At 34.6% G+C, this 19555-nt stretch overlaps 4 protein-coding genes across 5 annotated transcripts; 3 read left to right on the top strand and 1 right to left on the bottom strand.

The window, feature by feature from the left end:
- The first annotated feature begins 2928 nt into the window (after nucleotides 1-2928).
- Nucleotides 2929-5643, top strand: LOC105171612 (guanine nucleotide-binding protein subunit gamma 2). Its single transcript, XM_011092776.3, has 4 exons — nucleotides 2929-3378; nucleotides 5014-5066; nucleotides 5148-5192; nucleotides 5276-5643. The coding sequence occupies exons 1-4, from the start codon at nucleotides 3262-3264 to the stop codon at nucleotides 5358-5360; spliced, it is 300 nt and encodes a 99-aa protein (XP_011091078.2). The 5' UTR covers nucleotides 2929-3261; the 3' UTR covers nucleotides 5361-5643.
- A 111-nt stretch (nucleotides 5644-5754) lies between these two features.
- Nucleotides 5755-8772, bottom strand: LOC105171613 (uncharacterized). 2 transcript variants are annotated; one of them, XR_848589.3, is made up of 4 exons: nucleotides 8602-8772; nucleotides 8293-8523; nucleotides 6119-6529; nucleotides 5755-6029 (listed from the first exon to the last, which is right to left on the bottom strand). XR_848589.3 is itself a non-coding variant. In XM_011092777.3 (3 exons), the coding sequence occupies exons 2-3, from the start codon at nucleotides 8482-8484 to the stop codon at nucleotides 6170-6172; spliced, it is 552 nt and encodes a 183-aa protein (XP_011091079.2). In that variant the 5' UTR covers nucleotides 8485-8523; nucleotides 8602-8772; the 3' UTR covers nucleotides 5755-6169. The 2 variants fall into 2 exon arrangements, 1 of the variants encoding a protein (XP_011091079.2); XM_011092777.3 differs by having other exon boundaries at nucleotides 5755-6529.
- A 671-nt stretch (nucleotides 8773-9443) lies between these two features.
- LOC105171614 (major allergen Pru ar 1) lies at nucleotides 9444-10427 on the top strand. Its single transcript, XM_011092778.3, has 2 exons — nucleotides 9444-9755; nucleotides 10020-10427. The coding sequence occupies exons 1-2, from the start codon at nucleotides 9572-9574 to the stop codon at nucleotides 10316-10318; spliced, it is 483 nt and encodes a 160-aa protein (XP_011091080.1). The 5' UTR covers nucleotides 9444-9571; the 3' UTR covers nucleotides 10319-10427.
- A 1430-nt stretch (nucleotides 10428-11857) lies between these two features.
- On the top strand, nucleotides 11858-16758 carry PKP-ALPHA (Pyruvate kinase family protein). Its single transcript, XM_011092779.3, has 6 exons — nucleotides 11858-12683; nucleotides 13758-13848; nucleotides 13939-14132; nucleotides 14872-14993; nucleotides 15306-15784; nucleotides 16162-16758. Exons 1-6 carry the CDS (start codon nucleotides 12123-12125, stop codon nucleotides 16461-16463), a joined length of 1749 nt encoding a protein of 582 aa, XP_011091081.2. The 5' UTR covers nucleotides 11858-12122; the 3' UTR covers nucleotides 16464-16758.
- Nucleotides 16759-19555: the final 2797 nt, after the last annotated feature.

Here is a 19555-nt window from a genome sequence, read left to right as displayed (position 1 = left end):
GTAATAGTAAGGAACTGATAAAAATGAATAGGCATATTTGAAAATAAGATTTGAGTTATATGAAAATTATGTTTATTAAAAAAAGAAATATGAGATTTTTAAAATAACTTAGACTATAATTATTATTAAGAACAGTAGCTGTAAGAAGATGGAGGGTTTAATGAAATGTATTTTTATGAGATAATTGATAAGTTATATAAATTTTTATAAAGTTTAAATTGTCTAGTTAGTCAGAAGAAACGGAACAAAGATTTATATTTTAATATAAATAAATATTAAAAAAAATGATGGAAACTGTACGAATACTATTGGAGCTGTGAAAATTTTTATTACTTAGGAAAAAAATAATTTACTTAAGAAAGTTTAGAAATTATTCTCAACCAACATAAACTGGATATTATTAAAGAGTGAAGTTCAGTTTGATACTCTCAAGCATATGATATATAAATCTTTTGCTCTCAAATTGTGAAAATAAAACTCTTTAACCCCTCCAACTTTATGTATGAGACTATATTCATTTATGTGTAATAAAAACTTTTACAGTATTTATCAACTTTTATTTTCTTTTAGTTCATCAATTTTAAATTAAATTTATCTTTACTATTACAATTTATATTTAAAACATCTAAAACTAAAGCATCACTAAAGTAAAGGTTTAAATACATTTTTTATTCCACACAGATAGTTCGGTTGACATTATCTTCCTTTAACTTTCACGATTTTCATCTTTTTTTTTTTTTTTTTTTGTCTGAGTTCACCCTATGCATATGCATTTAAAATTGGAGCTACTAATCCTATTAGCTTATTTTTGCCACCATTTTGTCTTTTTAACTTTTCTAAAATAGTATTTTTATCCTACATCTTTTTAATTTTGTTATTTCAGTCTATTCTCATCAAAGTTCACTCTTATAGCAAAGAGAGGTAAACTCAAGTGAAGAAAAAGACTGAAAATAATGAAACTAAAAGAAAAATATAGAATTAAAATATTATTTTAAAAAGTTAAAAGATGAAAACGTTAAATAATCTAGATTACAATACTTCTCCCCTGCCCCCCTCCCCCCCAACCCCAACAATGAAGTATAGTTTAATAAAAAGAGTTCGATTACTCAATTTTTTGGTATGAAAAAGTGGTGGAATAAATTTTTTTTGGGTAAAATTTAGACACCCCCAACATTTGGAATCATTTGCACTTTGTCTTCCAACTGTTTTTTTACACTTCTCCACCCAATCATTTAATTTTATTGTACTTTGCATTTTTCGAGAAATTATGATGGAATATTTTGTCTTCGCGCGCTTAAGGGCGAATTAATTGTAAAGGTTAAATGTAAATAGCCCCCCAACTTGTGGAATCATTTGCACTTTGCCACTCCCCCCCCCCCCCCTCCCTCCCAACTTTTTACAAAACAAAAAAAACAAATTAGAAAAACTATGGAGAAAACTTTAAGAAAATTTAATGCTTGATCTGTAGATAAATCACTTTACATTACAAGTCAAATATAATGTTGGCATGGACTGAAATAAACACATATACTTGATGGTGACGCCAATAGAAATACACGAGTTTATTTTCTCCATTTTTTTATTTTTTTATTTTTTATTAAAAGATTGGTAGACAAAGTGTAAATGATTTCATATGTTGGAGAGCTGTTTGCATTTAATCTTTACAATGTTATGGAATCCAAAATCGCCCTTAGGCGCGTGTATCATACGCAGACAGAATGTTTCATCATTATTCCTTAAGAAATGTAAAGTGGAACAAAATTCAAAATTAAATAGAAAAGTGTTAAAAAAAACATAGAGAGTAAAGTGCAAATAATCCCATACGTTAGTGGCTGCATTTTACTCTTTTTATTTCCCTAAAAATTACTTGAGAGTTAGGAGAGTGAGGTGCCGAGAAATTGCGAGGAAATGAGATGGAAGCTTCGCCTGTTCTCATCAACCAATATGCATTCTCTTCATAAGAATACAACCAATTTGGTAGAGTTAAAAGCTCAAAGTTTACAACTCTTTCCAACTTTATTGGCAGCTCAACTCCACACCAATCTAATCAAACCCTTTTTCTTTTAACGTAGAGGTGATGATGAATCGGGTTTGAACCCAACATATCAAATTTTAAATAGAAAATTTGATAGTAATAATTATAATTGTAATGCATATGATTTTGTGCAACAGTAGTTTAAAGTTCAAGGAATTCTGTTTATATTTGTTTTAATTACAAATATCTTTTTAAAATTATAAATATTTTAACAAATATTTTTTATAATGAGTTGTCACTAGAGATATTTGTTAGGGTATTTGTAGTTGTAAGGGGGTATTATAATTTTTCAAATAATAAGAAGGTATTTGTAATAATAACAAATTTCAAAAGAGTCCATTGTAATTTACCATTAATACTGCATATATTATAAGTATTGAGTTTATTTGACTATATGTTTAATCTTAATAATCTACTAGAATGGACCAATGATTGGTGATTAAAGTTGTAATTTTATGAACAAGTATAAGATTATGGGATTAAGGTCCACTAACCGTTCATTTTTTTTAATTTGTTATTATATTGAGATATTATGATATAATAGAATTAACATCATAAAGAGTCAAAATAAATAAATTGTAAAATAACAGAATAAATACTATACGCGCTTAATATCATAGAGAGTTGAAATAAATATTCTGGTAAATTAGAGTTAATAAACACACAATCATGAATTAAATGCAACATCAATATCACAAGTCTATCATCTTAATAGCAGTGAAAAGGGTGTTATTTTTAGAAAACTTTGCATTACAAAATAGTAAAAGAAATACAAATATTAAAATAAATATAGTCTGTGAAATATATTAAAATTCCATTGTTTACCAAATTCTTTTTCCCTCATAAATTAAAGTCCATGACCTTTCCCTTCAATCCTTTCATCATTTGATTCTTGACAAAATCTATTGGCAATAAAACACAAAAATCAGGAAAGTTCCTTTTGTTTTTTTATCTCCTTTTTGTTCCCTTTTCCAAACCTCAAACACCACACCCACATAAATCCAAACAGTAAAACCCTTTTCCTTTTTCCTTTTTTTTTAGTTGCTTACTAATTTCCAATCCCGATGAGAGAGTTGTGCAACTGAATGCTCAAAGAAGTTGGAATCTTGTTCTTCATAAAATGGGCTTCTAGTATAAATCTACAACATCAATTTTGAAGGGCTGGTTTTTGTTTGTTTTGTTGATTTGGTTCTGTATGTGAAGAAATAAATACAAAAGAAAAAAAGATGCAAACAGGGAGTTCAGGTGAAGTGCGATCGGTGGTGGGGGCAACGGATACAAGAGGGAAACACAGGATTTCTGCTGAATTGAAGAGACTCGAGCAAGAAACTCGATTCTTGGAGGTTTGCTTCTGTTTGCTGTCGCCTTCCGTTTGACTTTGACCAGTTTGACTCATGTTTCAAGATTTTTGATCTTTTGTTGTTTCTGTTATCTAGGAATTGAATTTGAGTGCCCAGTTTTTGTTTTGGTGGTTAAAGGTGAAATCTTGATGTATATTATGTCAGCTGTGTGGGAATTGAGCTTTTATCATTAGGTGAAAAGTTTCTGTTTCTTTCTGAGTTGGGGCATTTAAGTATACAGCACCAAAGAGAAATCTGGGAAATGGGATTTGATAATTCTTTTGCAGTTGATGTAGAATGATAAAGCGATAGACTTGACCTCGAGAAGGTACATCGCCTTCGGGTATAGGATGATAGGAACATTCATTTACCACTTGGCAGGGAGAGAATCCAGAGGTCTACTTAACACTTTCTGTCGCACGCTGTTTTTTCTGTTTCATTTCTTTGAGGTACATCAGTTGATTAGCTTTAGATAGGCACACTTGTTTCCAACTGTCAGAAGAAGGAAGAACACTGGGTTCACTGCAGATTAGCCTCTAAATTATGATAGTTCCCCTTTTCGGAGTGCATTGTGTAGTATAACATATAAAATGGAAGCTAGAAATTGGATTCTTGGTTTGACACTTGACAGCAGGAGTTCGACAGTGGATTTGAGATATACCATGTGTGTTAGTTCTTTTTGTGTTTGAAATAGATACACAAGCAAAAATGAGGAGTAACATAGTAAGGATTACAAGCGATTAGTTTTCATGAAGGGAAAATTGTTGAGATATATGGGGTGTAGGACTTAACTGTGCAACAATATCGAATATTTTTTCTGTTTGGTACTTTCCAAGAAGATGAAAGATCCTTTTAGCATTCGGTTTAGAAGGTAAACTTTGAAGTATCTAGTTGCTGGATAAAATGAAAATTCTCAATAAATGCACCGCTTAGAGCTTTGCATAAGTGCCCCATTTCTGTTCCTCAAATATATGGATCGCAATTTAGTGCATCATTATTGCCTTTCACCATGCAATAAAATTATTTTCCGAACCACTGTCCGCAGCATCGAACTTTAGGCCTTAAATTCCAAAAACTTGGAGTTAAATTAAATGCCTGGGTTAACAGTTAGCGGAGGTGGCAGCATCTGAAACTTGATTCACAAAATCTTTACATTAAATAAATTCAATTCTTTTGTACAATGTAAAACAGGAAAAGTGGAGTTTTGTTGATTCTGGGGTTTGAGTATTAACAGATTCTTTGCATCAGGCCCCTTAAATTAATTTTGTTAGTACGTTCTCGGTCTTTCTTTTTTCAAACAAAAAAATTGGTAATTGGTAATTAGTTATGTGCTTTTTCTGTTTCTCCCAGTGAATCACATTGAACAAAGTTCAGGTACCTTGTACGTAAGATAATTAAAAACAATGTTTGAAACACATGAATCTTTTTTCCTTAGCCAATTCTTTTTATTTTTACATCTAGAATGTCATACTTCGAATACTTAGAACTATTGAAAACACAAAACAAATTATGGCTGATGAAATTGTGAAAACTCAAAACAAATTATGTCTGATAAAATTGCTTAAGATTGCCACTTTGCTGAATACTCCATGTAATTTATTAAGAACAAGTTTTTTTCTGGTGATATATGGTGTGCAGGAAGAACTAGAACAGCTTGAGAAATTGGAGAGAGCATCTGCTGCTTGTAAAGAGTAAGCGCCAGATTCTAGGATTATGTGCTAACTCTGCATTCTTTCGGTTCCCAACCTCTACTTTTAATTCTGTTTATACAGGCTGCTGATGAATACAGAAACAAGACCAGATCCTCTGCTCCCAGTGTATGAGTTCTTTTTACTTTCTTTAACTTTTCTCAATTGAAATCAACTTTGTCAAATAAGGATATGTCGTTTGTGCTTTTCAGAACCAATGGCCCAGTAAATCCTACCTGGGACAGATGGTTTGAAGGACCACCAGAGTCTTCCGGTTGCAGGTGCTGGATATTATGACCGTTGCAGATGTTTTTCATGAATTCCTTTTTCAAGTGGACTTTGCAGATAAATTCGCTTACAACAGGTGACCACAATACACAGTGTATTCTATGAACACAAGATGATCGTTCTTTCAGAAACAACCTCGTTGTCACACTTCAGCAGATTCATCAGACTCTGGATGTTGGAGTGGCATTCACAGTAACAGATATTAAGGAATGTATGATGTTGAAAAAACTGATGGAATTTTCAACCCAATTCATTTATAAATTTCTATGTGATTGAGTGGTAGCTTTCATTACATCTACATTGTTCTTTTATTGTACAGTAACTTCTGTTTTCGTTTGTCCATCATTATCCCAAATGCATTCCAAAACCATACACTTGAGTAGGCACCCAAAGATGCTGAATATTAAATAAAATGTAAAAATATTATAAAATAAAATATTGACATCATTAAGCATGATCCGACGGTTTATAATCTACTCAGATGGGAAAAGAATTGATCATGCCGCTCACCAGATTGTAAAAGCTAGAAATAAGTAGAACTATACAGTGGGCTGCAGCTCCCAAAACCACCCTATTACAAAGACCTTCAGATTCATATGTGCCCTTCAAAATAACACTTCTAAATCATTCAGAAGTATGCTCCTGGCCTCAAACGTTTAATCAGCAAACACAGCAACCCTATTGCAACAAAATACAATGAGAACAATGTAAGTATAAAGTTCGTGGATTTGGATAATTGGGTGATACATCAAACTATCAATATTTACTGAGTTTGGAACATGGAAATGGACGTTTCTGATGTGAGTCTGTTGATTCTTCTAGCTTGGTGCTTTCCCAGTTACTCTCTGAGCAATCCACCCCAATCCATCATAGAGACCTTCACCAGTGAGCGCGGAGCAAGCTTGAATATGCCAATCATGGTTCTTGATACTGTGAAGCGAAAGTGTATCGGTTATTTCGGCAGGTGTCATGGCGTCCTTGAGATCCTGTTTGTTTGCAAAGATGAGCACGACCGCACTCTGTAAATCCTCATGTGGAAGCAGCTTAAATATTTCATCCTTCATAATAGAGATCCTCGCTCTGTCAGTACTGTCTATCACTACGATAACAGCATGAGTCCCGCGATAATATGTTGCCCATGATGTCCGGAGCCTATCTTGTCCACCAAGATCCCAGACCTGATTATAAGGAATCGAAAGATCAGTCAAATTACACAGGTTGAGGATTTGATGAAGTATAGAAACAATGAAATGAATTAGGGAATCCAGGAAAGATAAAGCTGCTGTAGTGAATATCTATGATATGAAAAGCATTTTCTCATTTTACACCATGTCACAAGTTAAATGCAAGTTTGGATACTAAGAAAGGAAAGAAAATGATTTTTTACTCAAAAAGCATTCCAATAATCTACAACTTATTTGATGCATTGAAGAGAAATGGAAAAGAATGTTAAAACCTACATGTTGCATTTATTGCCCTGTTGGCTACTTGTTCCACATCACAGATTTCAAAGAACAATTTGGAGGCCATCAGCTAGTTTTCTTATAGCCAAATGCTCATCATTTTGAAAATTGGTGCAAGTTTGGAGAAGAACCCGGACCAGTTTCACAAAGAGAAGGATTGGACCTAATACTTGTCTCTATGAACCATTAAGTAAACAAGTTCTACCTTCCCATAAAAGACAGCAATAAGAAGTCAGTTCTATTCTGACCGGATTCTGGCATTCAAGTTACTGGCAGGGGTGTCATCAGTTGAATCATCCAAATCTCTGTATGGACTAGATGCAATACCAATTTGTATTTGCAGCCAACAAGACGTTCAAACTAAAGGATTTGAGTACCATTAGTTTGTCAGAAACAAAGAAGGTTGATATGATTCAAAAACTAGTTTCTTCACCGATAATGAGTTAGAGATCATCAAAGTTAAGAAAATGAAAATTGTAATTTGACCAGGATAACAACAATACCACCAACAAGCATCCAATATATATTATAATATATTCAATGATTCTTATCCAGCCTGGAATCAGTGGAAAAGGCAATAATTTCCAGAGCGTGAAACTAAATTGACTATTGAGCTCAGTGAATTGCAATAAAGGAGTCATTATGCAGTAGATATATGCCACCCGAGCATAATATGGTTCATATGCATTAGACAACAATCATAAAATCACTCTCCGGATGCTGAGTGGACAGAGACAAAAATGAATTAACCAAAGAGGTCCAAACAAAAGGTCAAACTACAAGTGTAAACCACCAGGATTCTAAACGGTTTTCGAATGAGCATAAGGATTCACACTTATTCCCAAAGAAAGGCATACATGTTATTCAAAAAACATTCTCACACCATTAGTACCATGTCATAGTCTTTACCCCAATATAAACCATTTGATTAAAGGAATAACGTCTTATAAGTACCAATTCCCATTGAATGTACAAGTGACTGTAAACCTCAATTTTCCAATGCTTCATCACATCAAGAATAGTTCCTTGATCAAAAGACTATGGTTTTCAGTCTCTCACAAGCATTGTGGTCGCATTAATATCTAAACATAAACATACATGCTGAGGTGCCTCCCCAAGGCTATTATATTGAGATTACTTCCTTTCTTTCTCTTTTTCTTTCCCAAAATAACTCCTTGGGCCTCAAATTCCATAAGTAATAAATCAAGAGAGACGTCCATATTAGAGCAGACAAATAATCATATTAAGGAAAATACGATATACTATACACATGAATTATCCCAAATTTTCAAGAAAATGTAAAACCCACTACCTCAAACTAGCAACATTGCCATCAAAGAAAGAAAATTTATCCTCATACATATATATATATATATATGTATAATTGCAAATCAATCCCATCAAATCCATAAACAAATACCAGCTCGTGTTGCTACATGATACCCATAAAAATAGCTTCTCAAATAATGGGAGCTGACCTCGAATCTAATGTTCTTATAGACAAGCTCCTCAACGTTGCTACCAACAGTAGGGTGCGTGGTGACCACCTCCCCCAAATGCAGCTTGTAAAGGGTCGTCGTTTTGCCGGCGTTATCCAGACCCACCACCACGATCTTGTACTCCGTCGCGGGGAACAACATGAACCACATCTTTGACAGCAGCGCCCCCATCACAGCACTCTATATCCCCCAACTGCCACCGCCGAAGATCTGAAAAATATCATTGTGCACATAAACACCAAAGAAAGAAACACTAGAAAATCGGGAAAAAAAAAAAAAAGATCGGACCTTTCGGGAAAGGATTGTGATTTGATAATTGATAGAAACTGGACGAAGGAATTCTTTTTTTTTTGAAGGAAATTGTTTATTAAACTTTAGTTTAGAATGTCTGATTATAATATTTCTCTCTCTGATTCAAAGTACTGGAAGAATTTTAAAATTTTCTTGGAAAAGAAGAGTGGGGGAATCAGCAATGGGAATTGTAGGCGTGCTCCTGGTAATGGGCCCCGACCCAACTCCATTTACCCTTACCCGGACCCGAATCTCGACTCAACTCCTTGATCTTATATGGGATGGAGAGCCCAACGGTTGTGATGATTTTCATGGATGGTTGGGATATAGAAAGATTACTATAAGTTAGGATTAAGTGTAGTTTATCTCTTCCCATATTTGAAATGTGTAAATAAATTTTTACAAAAAAAATTAATAAATTATTTCTTATATTTTAAAAAATAAAGTAAATTATCCCCACTCTAAATTATTGTTATGGGTAATTTGTTTTATTTTTTAAAACACGTGAGGTAATTTACTATTTTATTTTTCATAAGTATTTTTTTGCTTAATTCTCATTTCACATGGGGTAAATTGCATTTTTTCCCTATAAGTTAATTATAAAATTCTTCTAAATAATTAATTAATTTTTTAAATTATTTTAGGTGTATAAACTTGGAAATTGTTGTAATTTAATTACCCTTTATCAAAACCACAGCTGCATTCTTGCGAACATCGGAAAATACATTAATTTTGGGAAGATTGAGGTAACTACAAAAGAGGAACAAAATAGATGTGGGGTGAGTAGTTAAGCCGGCCCCCATGTATGACACATTCAGGAATCATTCCATCAACGACAAAATATGCAGTGCAAGAAGCCTATAAATTGCGCTTTTGCTTTCTCTCTTCTTCATCCAACTCCGACAAGTCGCATAATTCTTCTATCTTACAATAACTTGTCTAGCTACTAGTTCCTTTCAAACTCATCATGGCTATCACCACATTCACCGACCAACACTCTTCACCAATCCCTCCTTCCAGGATCTTTAAGGCGTCCATCCTCGATTCACACAACTTGATCCCCAAACTCATGCCACAGGCCATCAAGAGCATCGACATCCTTCAAGGCGATGGAGGTGCCGGAACCATCAAGCAGATCAATTTTGCCGAAGGTAGTATGATTAACTATTTCTTTTTCGGTTTAGTTAACCTCCTTCGACATTGGAGGCATGCAGATTCCTGCAAGACATAATTTATTTTAGCGGTAATTACATGATTACATCAATATTTTGATAAATTCAGCAATACAATATTGGTTGATCCAATACATCAATACATAAAATAAGACAAATACCCACTGGTGTGCCCAACAATAACCCTAATATTACATTATTGACACACAAATATAAGGTCTGATTTGTTCATGAACGATGCAGGTAGCCCTTTCAAGTACGTGAAGTATCGTATCGATGAGCTGAATGAAAAGACATTGACATACGGTTACACATTAGTCGAGGGCGATTCTTTGGAGGACAAGCTTGAGAAAATAACTTATAGCGTTCAATTCGAGCAGTCGGCTGATGGAGGTTCCATTTGTCAGGTGACGAGCAAGTACTACACAGTCGGAGAGTTTACGCTGAAAGAAGAGGAAGTGAAGGCAGGCAAGGAAAGAGTCTTGGCAATGTACAAAGCTGTCGAAGCTTTCCTCGCTCAAAATCCAGATGCCTATGCTTAATTTCTCTTAAGTGCTTGCTGTTTTGATTTACAAATGTTCTTGTCGTTGTCTCACTTGTGTTGGCAAGTAGTTTGCACCCTTTGTTTTGAAAGTCAATAATAATGACATCTGTTGTGTGATAAAGGAGTTGGCTTTTTTAATTATAAAAAATAGTTCAATAATTACGAAAATATTTTATATTAAATCAGTGTCGAACTAATTAATAAGTAAAAAGTCTTGTTGAGACTGTTACACGTCGATCTAAGGTAATTCTTTGACGGTTAAACTTGAGAAAATAACTTACTGTATTAAGTTTGAGGAGTCAGCCAACGGCAACTCGATTATTACGATAAACCCTAACATACGATTACCCAAACTCGGTTGCTACCTTTATATATATTACATACATACATATACATATATGAAGCATATTCTATATTTGAAAAAATAACTCAATTTTTAATATTTGTATCAATTTTTCAACCATCGATACTTTATTATCCGGATATATTGTAGATTGGCTGTGATGAATTTATAATAATTAATCCAATAACTAAATTAGATAATATCCTAATAAATTTGCCAAAAACAAAATTACATATAATAAAAATAATCAAAGGAATTTTAAGACATTGGTCTTGGGGATAAGTGCCAATCTTGTACCAAAAACTTTGAGCAGTTAAACCCTATATGGTCTAGTCCAAAGGCACAAAATATCCCCACCATTCTCGTTGTTCTCCAGATGAAAACACGATTTATATCTGCTTTATTCTTTTATGATATGCTTGTTTTTTAGTAAATATATATTTGCATAGGTAGAAATGAACTTATTAAACATAATCAGATATGGCATAGGGTTAATTACACTTATAATTCTTTAAAAATAAAACATATATTTTTTAAAATAATTTTTAATTACACTTATATTCTCTTTACCCTTATCTTGAAGATTGCTTGTTCTTTTACTGACATTTTGACTCCTAAATATATTGGCATCTTCTTCTTTTTCGTTATACGAATATATTTCAATTGTAGAATACATACGACGTGGATTAATAAGATAGTTTCAAAAAATAGATGCAACAAGAATATTAACATCACCTCATCTATGTGTAGGAAGTACTCAAAGAATGTAAAAAATGCAAATTATTTTATTTATCAACAACTATTTTTTATTCAATATCTATAATTCAAAACTAATATTTTAATATAGTTACACCATTTTGGCTCTATATGTATATTATATTTAACTCCTTAATAGTATAAAAAATATTACTACAATATTTGTCATTAATTTATACCTAAGCTAAATGAAGGATAAAATTGTAAATTTTTACAATTCTTTTCTATTGATGTCAACATTTCCATTTCCATACAAACCTTAAAGTGAAGGGTATACTAGTAAACATAAAATTATTGGAGGGGTGCAAGTACAATTTAAAAAAAAAATGGTTTTGAGAAAATTATAATTTTATATTCTTAAAGGGTTTAATTATAATTAATCCTATAATTATACATGAATGACTTTTATTCAAAACGCCTTTTTAGCCCTAAAAAATCAATAAATTATATTTTACTCCCCCACCCGGCCACCCCTAAATCTCCATGTCCAGCGACATTTCCCAAGCTCCTCTGCTCACTTAGCTTTCTCCGCCCCCTCCTTTATTACCTCCAGAATCTCTCACTGTCATCTACTTTCCTCTCTTGATTGGACTCTCTGCAGAAATCTCCGCCCCTCTTCTTCTCCGCTATCCCCAGCAATCTTCTGCCCTATTTCTACTATCCACGGCGGCGGTCTGTCTATAGTAGAAGAATTTGGTCATTCATGGCGCAGGCACTGAATCTTTCCATTTCCACCTCCCATTCCCCCAAACCCTTGATATCCCGCCGCCCCACACCTTTTGCCACTGCCATTTCCCGCTTTTCGCTCACCAAAAACCCTATCAAAACCTCATTGTTCATCAGAGCTTCTGCATCCGACCCAAACCCCTCCATCTTAACATCCGACAACGGCGCTGGCTCCTCGGCGGTGCAGGACCGCGCCCCTTTTCCTCTGGTTTCGGATTCCAGCTCGATTGAGGTTGATGCCGTTACGGAGGCGGAGCTCAAGGAGAACGGATTCCGGAGCACGCGGCGAACGAAGCTCATTTGCACGATCGGTCCTGCCACGTGTAAGCCGGAGCAGTTAGAGGCGCTTGCGGTTGGAGGGATGAATGTTGCCAGGATTAATATGTGTCATGGTACGAGGGAGTGGCATCGCGAGGTGATTCAGCGTGTGAGGAGATTGAATGAGGAGAAAGGGTATGCGGTGGCGATCATGATGGATACTGAGGGGAGTGAGATTCACATGGGGGATCTCGGTGGCGCTTCGTCAGCCAAAGCTGAGGTACTCATTGAGAATCTGATGGAATTAGATTTTTATTGAATTAACATTATTATATTTTGATGCTAATCATAAAAGATAGAAACTTTTATGGGGTGATAAGAGTGGAATTATAGTTATTGAGAAAATGGGACATTCTTGGATGCCCTCGTGGAACACGGGTTTATGCTAGCCTGTATCTGTTTGTTTCAAGTTTGAAAGTAGAATGTGGTGCTAATGGGTCCGGATATTTTTGTCATCTGTTTAGCTTCGGGTTAGAATTGTTAGGCTGCTGTATATTTAGCCTATAGGTGGTCGCACATTAACAACCATTTTGGGAAAGACCAGTGCATATCTAAAAACTAGTAGTCATCACTTTAGCAAAATGAAGTCATTTTTGTGAATTATGCAATTCTTTATTGATAAAACGAGTATAATAGATCCATAATCTGAAAAAAATTGATTCTTTGTACCCGCTTACTAAATACAAAAAAGCTGATTACCAATATTGAAATGATAGTTGCCAAACAAATGAATTAGAGTGTATTATACTCCCTCTTTCCAGAAATTCCTTTTCGGGACTTGAAAATAAGACTTCATCCCTAAATACTTTTTTCCCAAAAGTACTTTCTTACTTAAATGAGTTGCACCGCTTATTCTCGATCACCACATTTAAAACACTAGTATAAAGTTACACAACACTTTCAGAGTTAAACTTCTGCCTAAGATTCTGTATCCAGCATAATGGAAGCCTTAATCTCTGAAAGAAGTATCATAAACTAGAGATCCCCTTTAATATTCCTTGCTAATAAAATGTATTAGTGAGGTGAAAGCATCATGAGGCTCAAATAGCTATGTTTTGTGATTATTGTAAAGATACGATCTAACATCTTCCAGAACCAAAAGATGTATTAGAAGCTCAAAAGTAGATGTGATTTATCTTAAGCTTAGTCGAATTTTCTCTTACTCTTAGAAGTATTTCGAGAGATGCATGGTATATTTTCATTTTGAAGCAGCAAGAAAATTGTTTGGTGTTGCAATGCATAATGTAATGTTATCATGTCTAGACCTAATTGAGGATTTTGTAATCTTATACAGGATGGTGAAATATGGACATTCAGTGTCCGAGCCTTTGATTCCGGTCTTCCTGAACGCACTATTAATGTAAACTACGATGGGTTTGCTGAAGGTTAAAATCATCCAGCTTCATATAGTTTACATATTAAGCCTTAAACAAGCATTTATGTCTAGTGCTAATAAAGCTGTTCTCACATGACAGATGTAAAAGTAGGTGATGAGCTTCTAGTAGATGGTGGAATGGTGAGGTTTGAGGTGATTGAGAAAATTGGTCCAGATGTCAAGTGTCGCTGTACAGATCCTGGCCTTCTATTACCTCGGGCTAATCTTACATTCTGGCGTGATGGGAGCTTAGTGCGGGAACGTAATGCAATGCTCCCTACAATATCCTCAAAGGTCTGTGCATCTCTTTCGTCTTTCTTTCTTTAGATTTCATTTCTTTTAGATCAAATTTTACGGTTTGCCTCAGCCAGGTTTATGCTTTAAAGCCTTGTTTTGTGAAAATTTCATCTTATTGTTGGTTGGAATGCTAAATGTATAAACTTCTGGAGCAATTGGAATGCAGGTGATAGCATTATAACTAAATTCAAATTCATGTTATGTGTGATGTGTTCCATTCAAAGTCATGCTTTTGGAAAACTTTCGTTCGAGAGACATCAGGCCTTCAAACAATGTTTGACATGAACGAAGTTTGATTTTTTCCTTTTCAGATGGTAGCAAAAGTCCAACTAGCATGGATTGCATCAGCATTAAAAATAGATCATGGCGTATATTTTTGTTAGCTATTGCCTTTATATAGGGAAGAGTAATCCTCTGTTTTGAAGTGTTGTTGTGCTGAACAATCTATATTATGGTTTATTTATGTCTAAAATATGTATACTAGAAAAGGGCCTAAAACAAAATTGGAATATCACGGAAAAGATCCAGAAATTATAGGTTAGGACGAGTTAAGCCTACTGTGTATGAGTGGCAGAGGAAGTATAAATGTTTTGTCCGACAACCTATTAGTTAGATTTATATATTATCTGGAATGGCTTGTGAATAGCTTGAACATGTCATTGTTTGGTCACTCTTATTAACATAATAGTGACATGCAATATGCTTGTAAGTTTCTCACTCTTAAGCATTACCTTAGGATTGGTTGGATATTGATTTCGGCATTGCGGAGGGTGTTGATTTTCTCGCTATATCGTTTGTCAAGTCTGCGGAAGTTATAAAGCATCTTAAGAGCTATATTCAGGCACGAGCTCGTGATAGGTGAGATATATTTTCAATTTTATTCAGATTTTTACTGTTTGTACTCGCGTGCGAATAGATATGGGATGTTTACCACCTTTCTGGCCTCTTTGAATATTGTTGGTCATGTCTTCACACTGTATTATGGAAGAATGTCCAGTTTATTGCTAAGCTGTTCGCATATGCCCCAGATATGCTAGCACTGGAAATATTTGGAGTTCCATTAATGCTCTTCTGAAACTTGATTCTGTGTTCTCTGGAATGTACACCTACTTATTTTTTGTTCCAAAACTTATGTACATTTGACTAATGGAATTGATGTGGTGAATGCAGTGACATCTCTGTCATTGCAAAAATAGAAAGTATTGACTCATTAAAGAATTTGGAGGAAATCATCCAAGCATCAGATGGTGCTATGGTGGCAAGAGGAGACCTAGGGGCACAGATCCCCTTGGAGCAGGTTCCATCAGAACAACAAAAGATAGTCCAAGTCTGCAGACAACTAAATAAGCCAGTTATTGTTGCAAGTCAGTTGCTTGAATCGATGATAGAATACCCAACACCTACCAGAGCTGAAGTAGCTGATGTATCAGAAGCAGTTCGCCAGCGAGCAGATGCCTTGATGCTATCTGGTGAGTCTGCCATGGGCCAGTTCCCTGAGAAAGCATTGACTGTTCTGAGAAGTGTTAGCCTGAGAATTGAGAAATGGTGGAGAGAGGAGAAACGTCATGAAGCAATGGAACTCCCTGGCATAGCATCTTCTTTTGCAGACCGCATTTCAGAAGAGATATGCAACTCTGCTGCTAAGATGGGTAAGAACCATTTGTCTACAGATTTTTTGTAGTTAAATGAACTTTTGTTAATAATTTGTGCCTTGTCAAAGGATATGGGATTATGAGATGCCATCATATGCAAGTCTTGAACATAAGATACTCTCAAGCATGACTCCATTAAATTGGTTTTATACTAAACTAGACTTGAAATCTCCTAATAATTATATTTCTTTTGCTTGCTAGAATATTTGGTCTATATGGGCAGCACCCACTTGGTGCTCATTGATGAAATGTTTACATCTCAAAGAAGAGCATGAAGTACAATTTTGGGAACAGATCTAAAGCTATGCCTTTTGTTTCATGCCCTCTTTTATCTTGACTTGCTTAAGATGCTGATCTCAGATCCTATATTGCAGCCAACAATTTGGAGGTGGATGCTATTTTTGTTTATACAAAGACTGGTCACATGGCATCTCTTTTGTCACGCTGCCGACCTGATTGCCCCATATTTGCATTTACCACGACGACTTCTGTACGCAGACGCCTGAACCTGCAATGGGGTCTCATACCATTCCGTTTGAGTTTTTCTGATGATATGGAGAGCAACCTCAACAAGACTTTCTCCTTGCTGAAAGCTCGGGGAATGATAAAGTCAGGCGACCTAGTTATATCTGTCTCTGACATGTTGCAATCTATTCAAGTTATGAATGTCCCATGAAAAGTTGTTTCATTTTGGGTAGAAAGGTGGCTAAAATGGTACTTATGGTTGTTGGAAGATCAATATAAATCAAATCCAGACTCATGAACTCCCAACTTCCAATGCTGGATGTTTGTCAGCAAGAAAGGCAACTTAGCCTTGAGGAAACTTTTTTTCCTTTGTAGCAAATACTGAGTGATGCAAATTTAGGCCCTAAGTTTAGATGTATTTTCTCTTTGTTTTCATTTTTCGACGGTCTCAAAATGGTGATGTATTTTACTTTGACTTGTTAACTTATAAGCTTCATTTTGTTTCAGATGTCCTTAATCATTTGGATCAATTAGCAGATATTTATAATAAACTATCAGTGTTGATTGTTCTATGGTATCCTTCTTATACCACTTTTTTGGTTTTCCTCTATAAGTGGTCTTGGTGATCTCAATACAATAATAATTTTTCCATGAGTGACCCATTGAAAGGAATTACACTCCTTGCAGTTTGACAAAAAGAATCATCATTTGTTGAATTATTCAGCTATCTGATCAAGTCATGAATCCCAAGTCTAGAAGACAAGGAATTGCCAAAGCAAGGTGAACCTGACAGGTTTGTCATGTAGCTCTTAGCATTTTCGTTACGACCATAAATGTGGTTTATTTAATCCCATGTCCTTAGTATGCTGCAATTAATATTTCCAAAGACTAATCTGGTTTGAGGTATAAATGTGGTTTATTTAATCCCATGTCCTTAGTATGCTGCAATCATTTTTTACAAAGACTAATCTGGTTTGAGCTATACTGGTAGTGGCAAAAACTTGACTTTTCAACAGACGTTTCTATGACTATGTGAAGTCCGAGAGATCCTAAAATGGGATTAGTCTATGATAATTGTCTCACGAGTAATTTAGATAGCTTGACAAACTCACCTGTGCTAACTGAGTCATTGTTTTCACTTATTTCTAATTGTATGAGCTGCAGTTGTGTGTGCTATAGATATTTAAGGTTCCTTTTGGCTGAATTATCTGTCAAAGAGAAGACTCTGAGGTTTCAAGTAAAACCTTCTGAAAGGGACTATACAACTGCACTGAAACTTGACCATGAATTTGAATGTTATCTCCCGACTTTTATCAGCAATGACCCCAGCTCTATCTTCACTTCTACATATCTTGTATTATGAGGGAGCTTTAACCCTCTTGCCGCCTTTTTAATCCATGTCAACTTACTTATTTCCTTAACTATTATGCAGCATTTTGAATTGTCATTTCGTTTTAAAAAGATTATTGAAAAATGGGTGAGCTCTTAACATTATACCATTTTATGATTCTTGGATGTTCTCATATCAGAATTATGCCAAATATTACATCAAGTATAGATGAACAAAGACTTGTATAGGTGTTCTCCAGAACTTGGCAACTTATAAAGTATATTCCACAAAGAGGAAGCAGCTATGCAGAAGTAGACGGGGGGGTTGTATATTGTGGTTCTTGATTTACCTCTCCTATTCATATAATTCACATCAAAACAGTAGTATCAAAAAACCCATAATGCTATGGGCCCTGCTTTCCTTATCCCTTTCTGCCCCTGAAAACAATCTCAGGAAAAAAGTTCTCAGAAGTGACATTTAAGCCTTTATTCCACCTGCCAAACCACTATCCTGTTTTCTTTACATATTCTCATATTTGTATTGTTTCCATTGTTAGACTCCAAGAGAGCAGTCACAGAAGCACATATGTTCAATAATGTTCCAAGTATCACACACATCACTTATTGAGAAGTGATTTATATGTGGACAGTATTACTAAATTCGCAGGGTCGTTTACTAGTATTTGCACATTCAAACCCTTGAAGCACAATGTCATGACACAAAATGGTTCGTTCAAGATTTTTCTCGCTTCTTGTGGTATCATCAACACCACAGAATTCACAAACAGAATGTGCTATTCTGATTCCCAGATATCATTTACTAGCAAAAATTAACATTTTCCCATTATTTTCCTGCACAAAACTCTTATCATGTAAAGATATGAAAATTTTACTTTCTTGAAAAAGTTGGTGGATTGATGATATGAGAGTCATCATCAACCGCCCCTCCCATACAATTTCAACCAAAACATTGCTCATCTTAAACAAAGATTTAATAAGTGGACATCTCTTTTGTGCATTGAGTCACCTAATCCTCTGTTGTAACCAAGTTACTAAATCTGTTTGAAATAAAAAATTTAATCTGTTTATTTTTTCTTTAAGAAAAAAAAAAAAAAGGAAAGAAAGGGAAGAATGAAACCACCAATTTCCAAAAGAGAGAGGTTTGGGTGAAAAGGCTGAAGAAAAGTAAATAGAAAGCCATCATTTCATTTCATGTACTCCTTAGCTTTTCTTATCAACCACCTTTATGTCGTCATCTGTTACCATCATTCTTAATTTAAATCCACGATTTTGCCTAATGTGTGTGACAACTTTCTTTTGTCAAAATCGGTGCGTCCAAACAGCCCTTATCTTATTTATTCATTAATAGCAAATCTATGTAAAATAGTGATGATAAAAAGCAGCACCCATGAATGGTTTTTAGCTTTCCTACACGAACTCTAGTACCTGTTTTTTGAACGTATCAACTACCTACTTCACCATTGCTTTAATCTCTGCTGTTCTTTTCTTCCTTGAAACTGAAAGAAATCCCTGTCACAATATTTTGACATGCTAATCCAAATAACGTAATAACTTATTGAGATAATTATACTCCCTTCTCCTAAACTGTAGGGTAATTACACGTAAATCCTCTATGATTTGAGAAATTAAATTTAGCATCTTCGGGTTTGCCTCCACCTAACAAATTAGTCCCTTCATTAGTAAAAAAATTCACTGAATTTGTTGATATTAACAAAAACTTAAAAAAAATATGTATTTGCCCCTAATTTATTTATTACCGACTTATTGCAAGTTAAATAAATATATGAAATGAGAGGAAACTGCTAAAATAAAAATATTTAGAATCATTAACATTGGGGAACTTAATTAATTGGTATGTGTCCAAGGAATATATACATTTACACAATTACAAAGCAAAACAAATCATAGCTGAAAGCAAAAGCGTTTAATGCACTTTATTCACTGTGATATTGT

Source organism: Sesamum indicum, linkage group LG10, assembly GCF_026168435.1.
Source record: "Sesamum indicum cultivar Baizhima isolate 11 linkage group LG10, ASM2616843v1, whole genome shotgun sequence".
NCBI lineage: Eukaryota > Viridiplantae > Streptophyta > Magnoliopsida > Lamiales > Pedaliaceae > Sesamum > Sesamum indicum.
The sequence above is the reverse complement of the archived record's forward strand: the minus strand, read 5'-3'. Positions and strand labels throughout refer to the sequence as shown.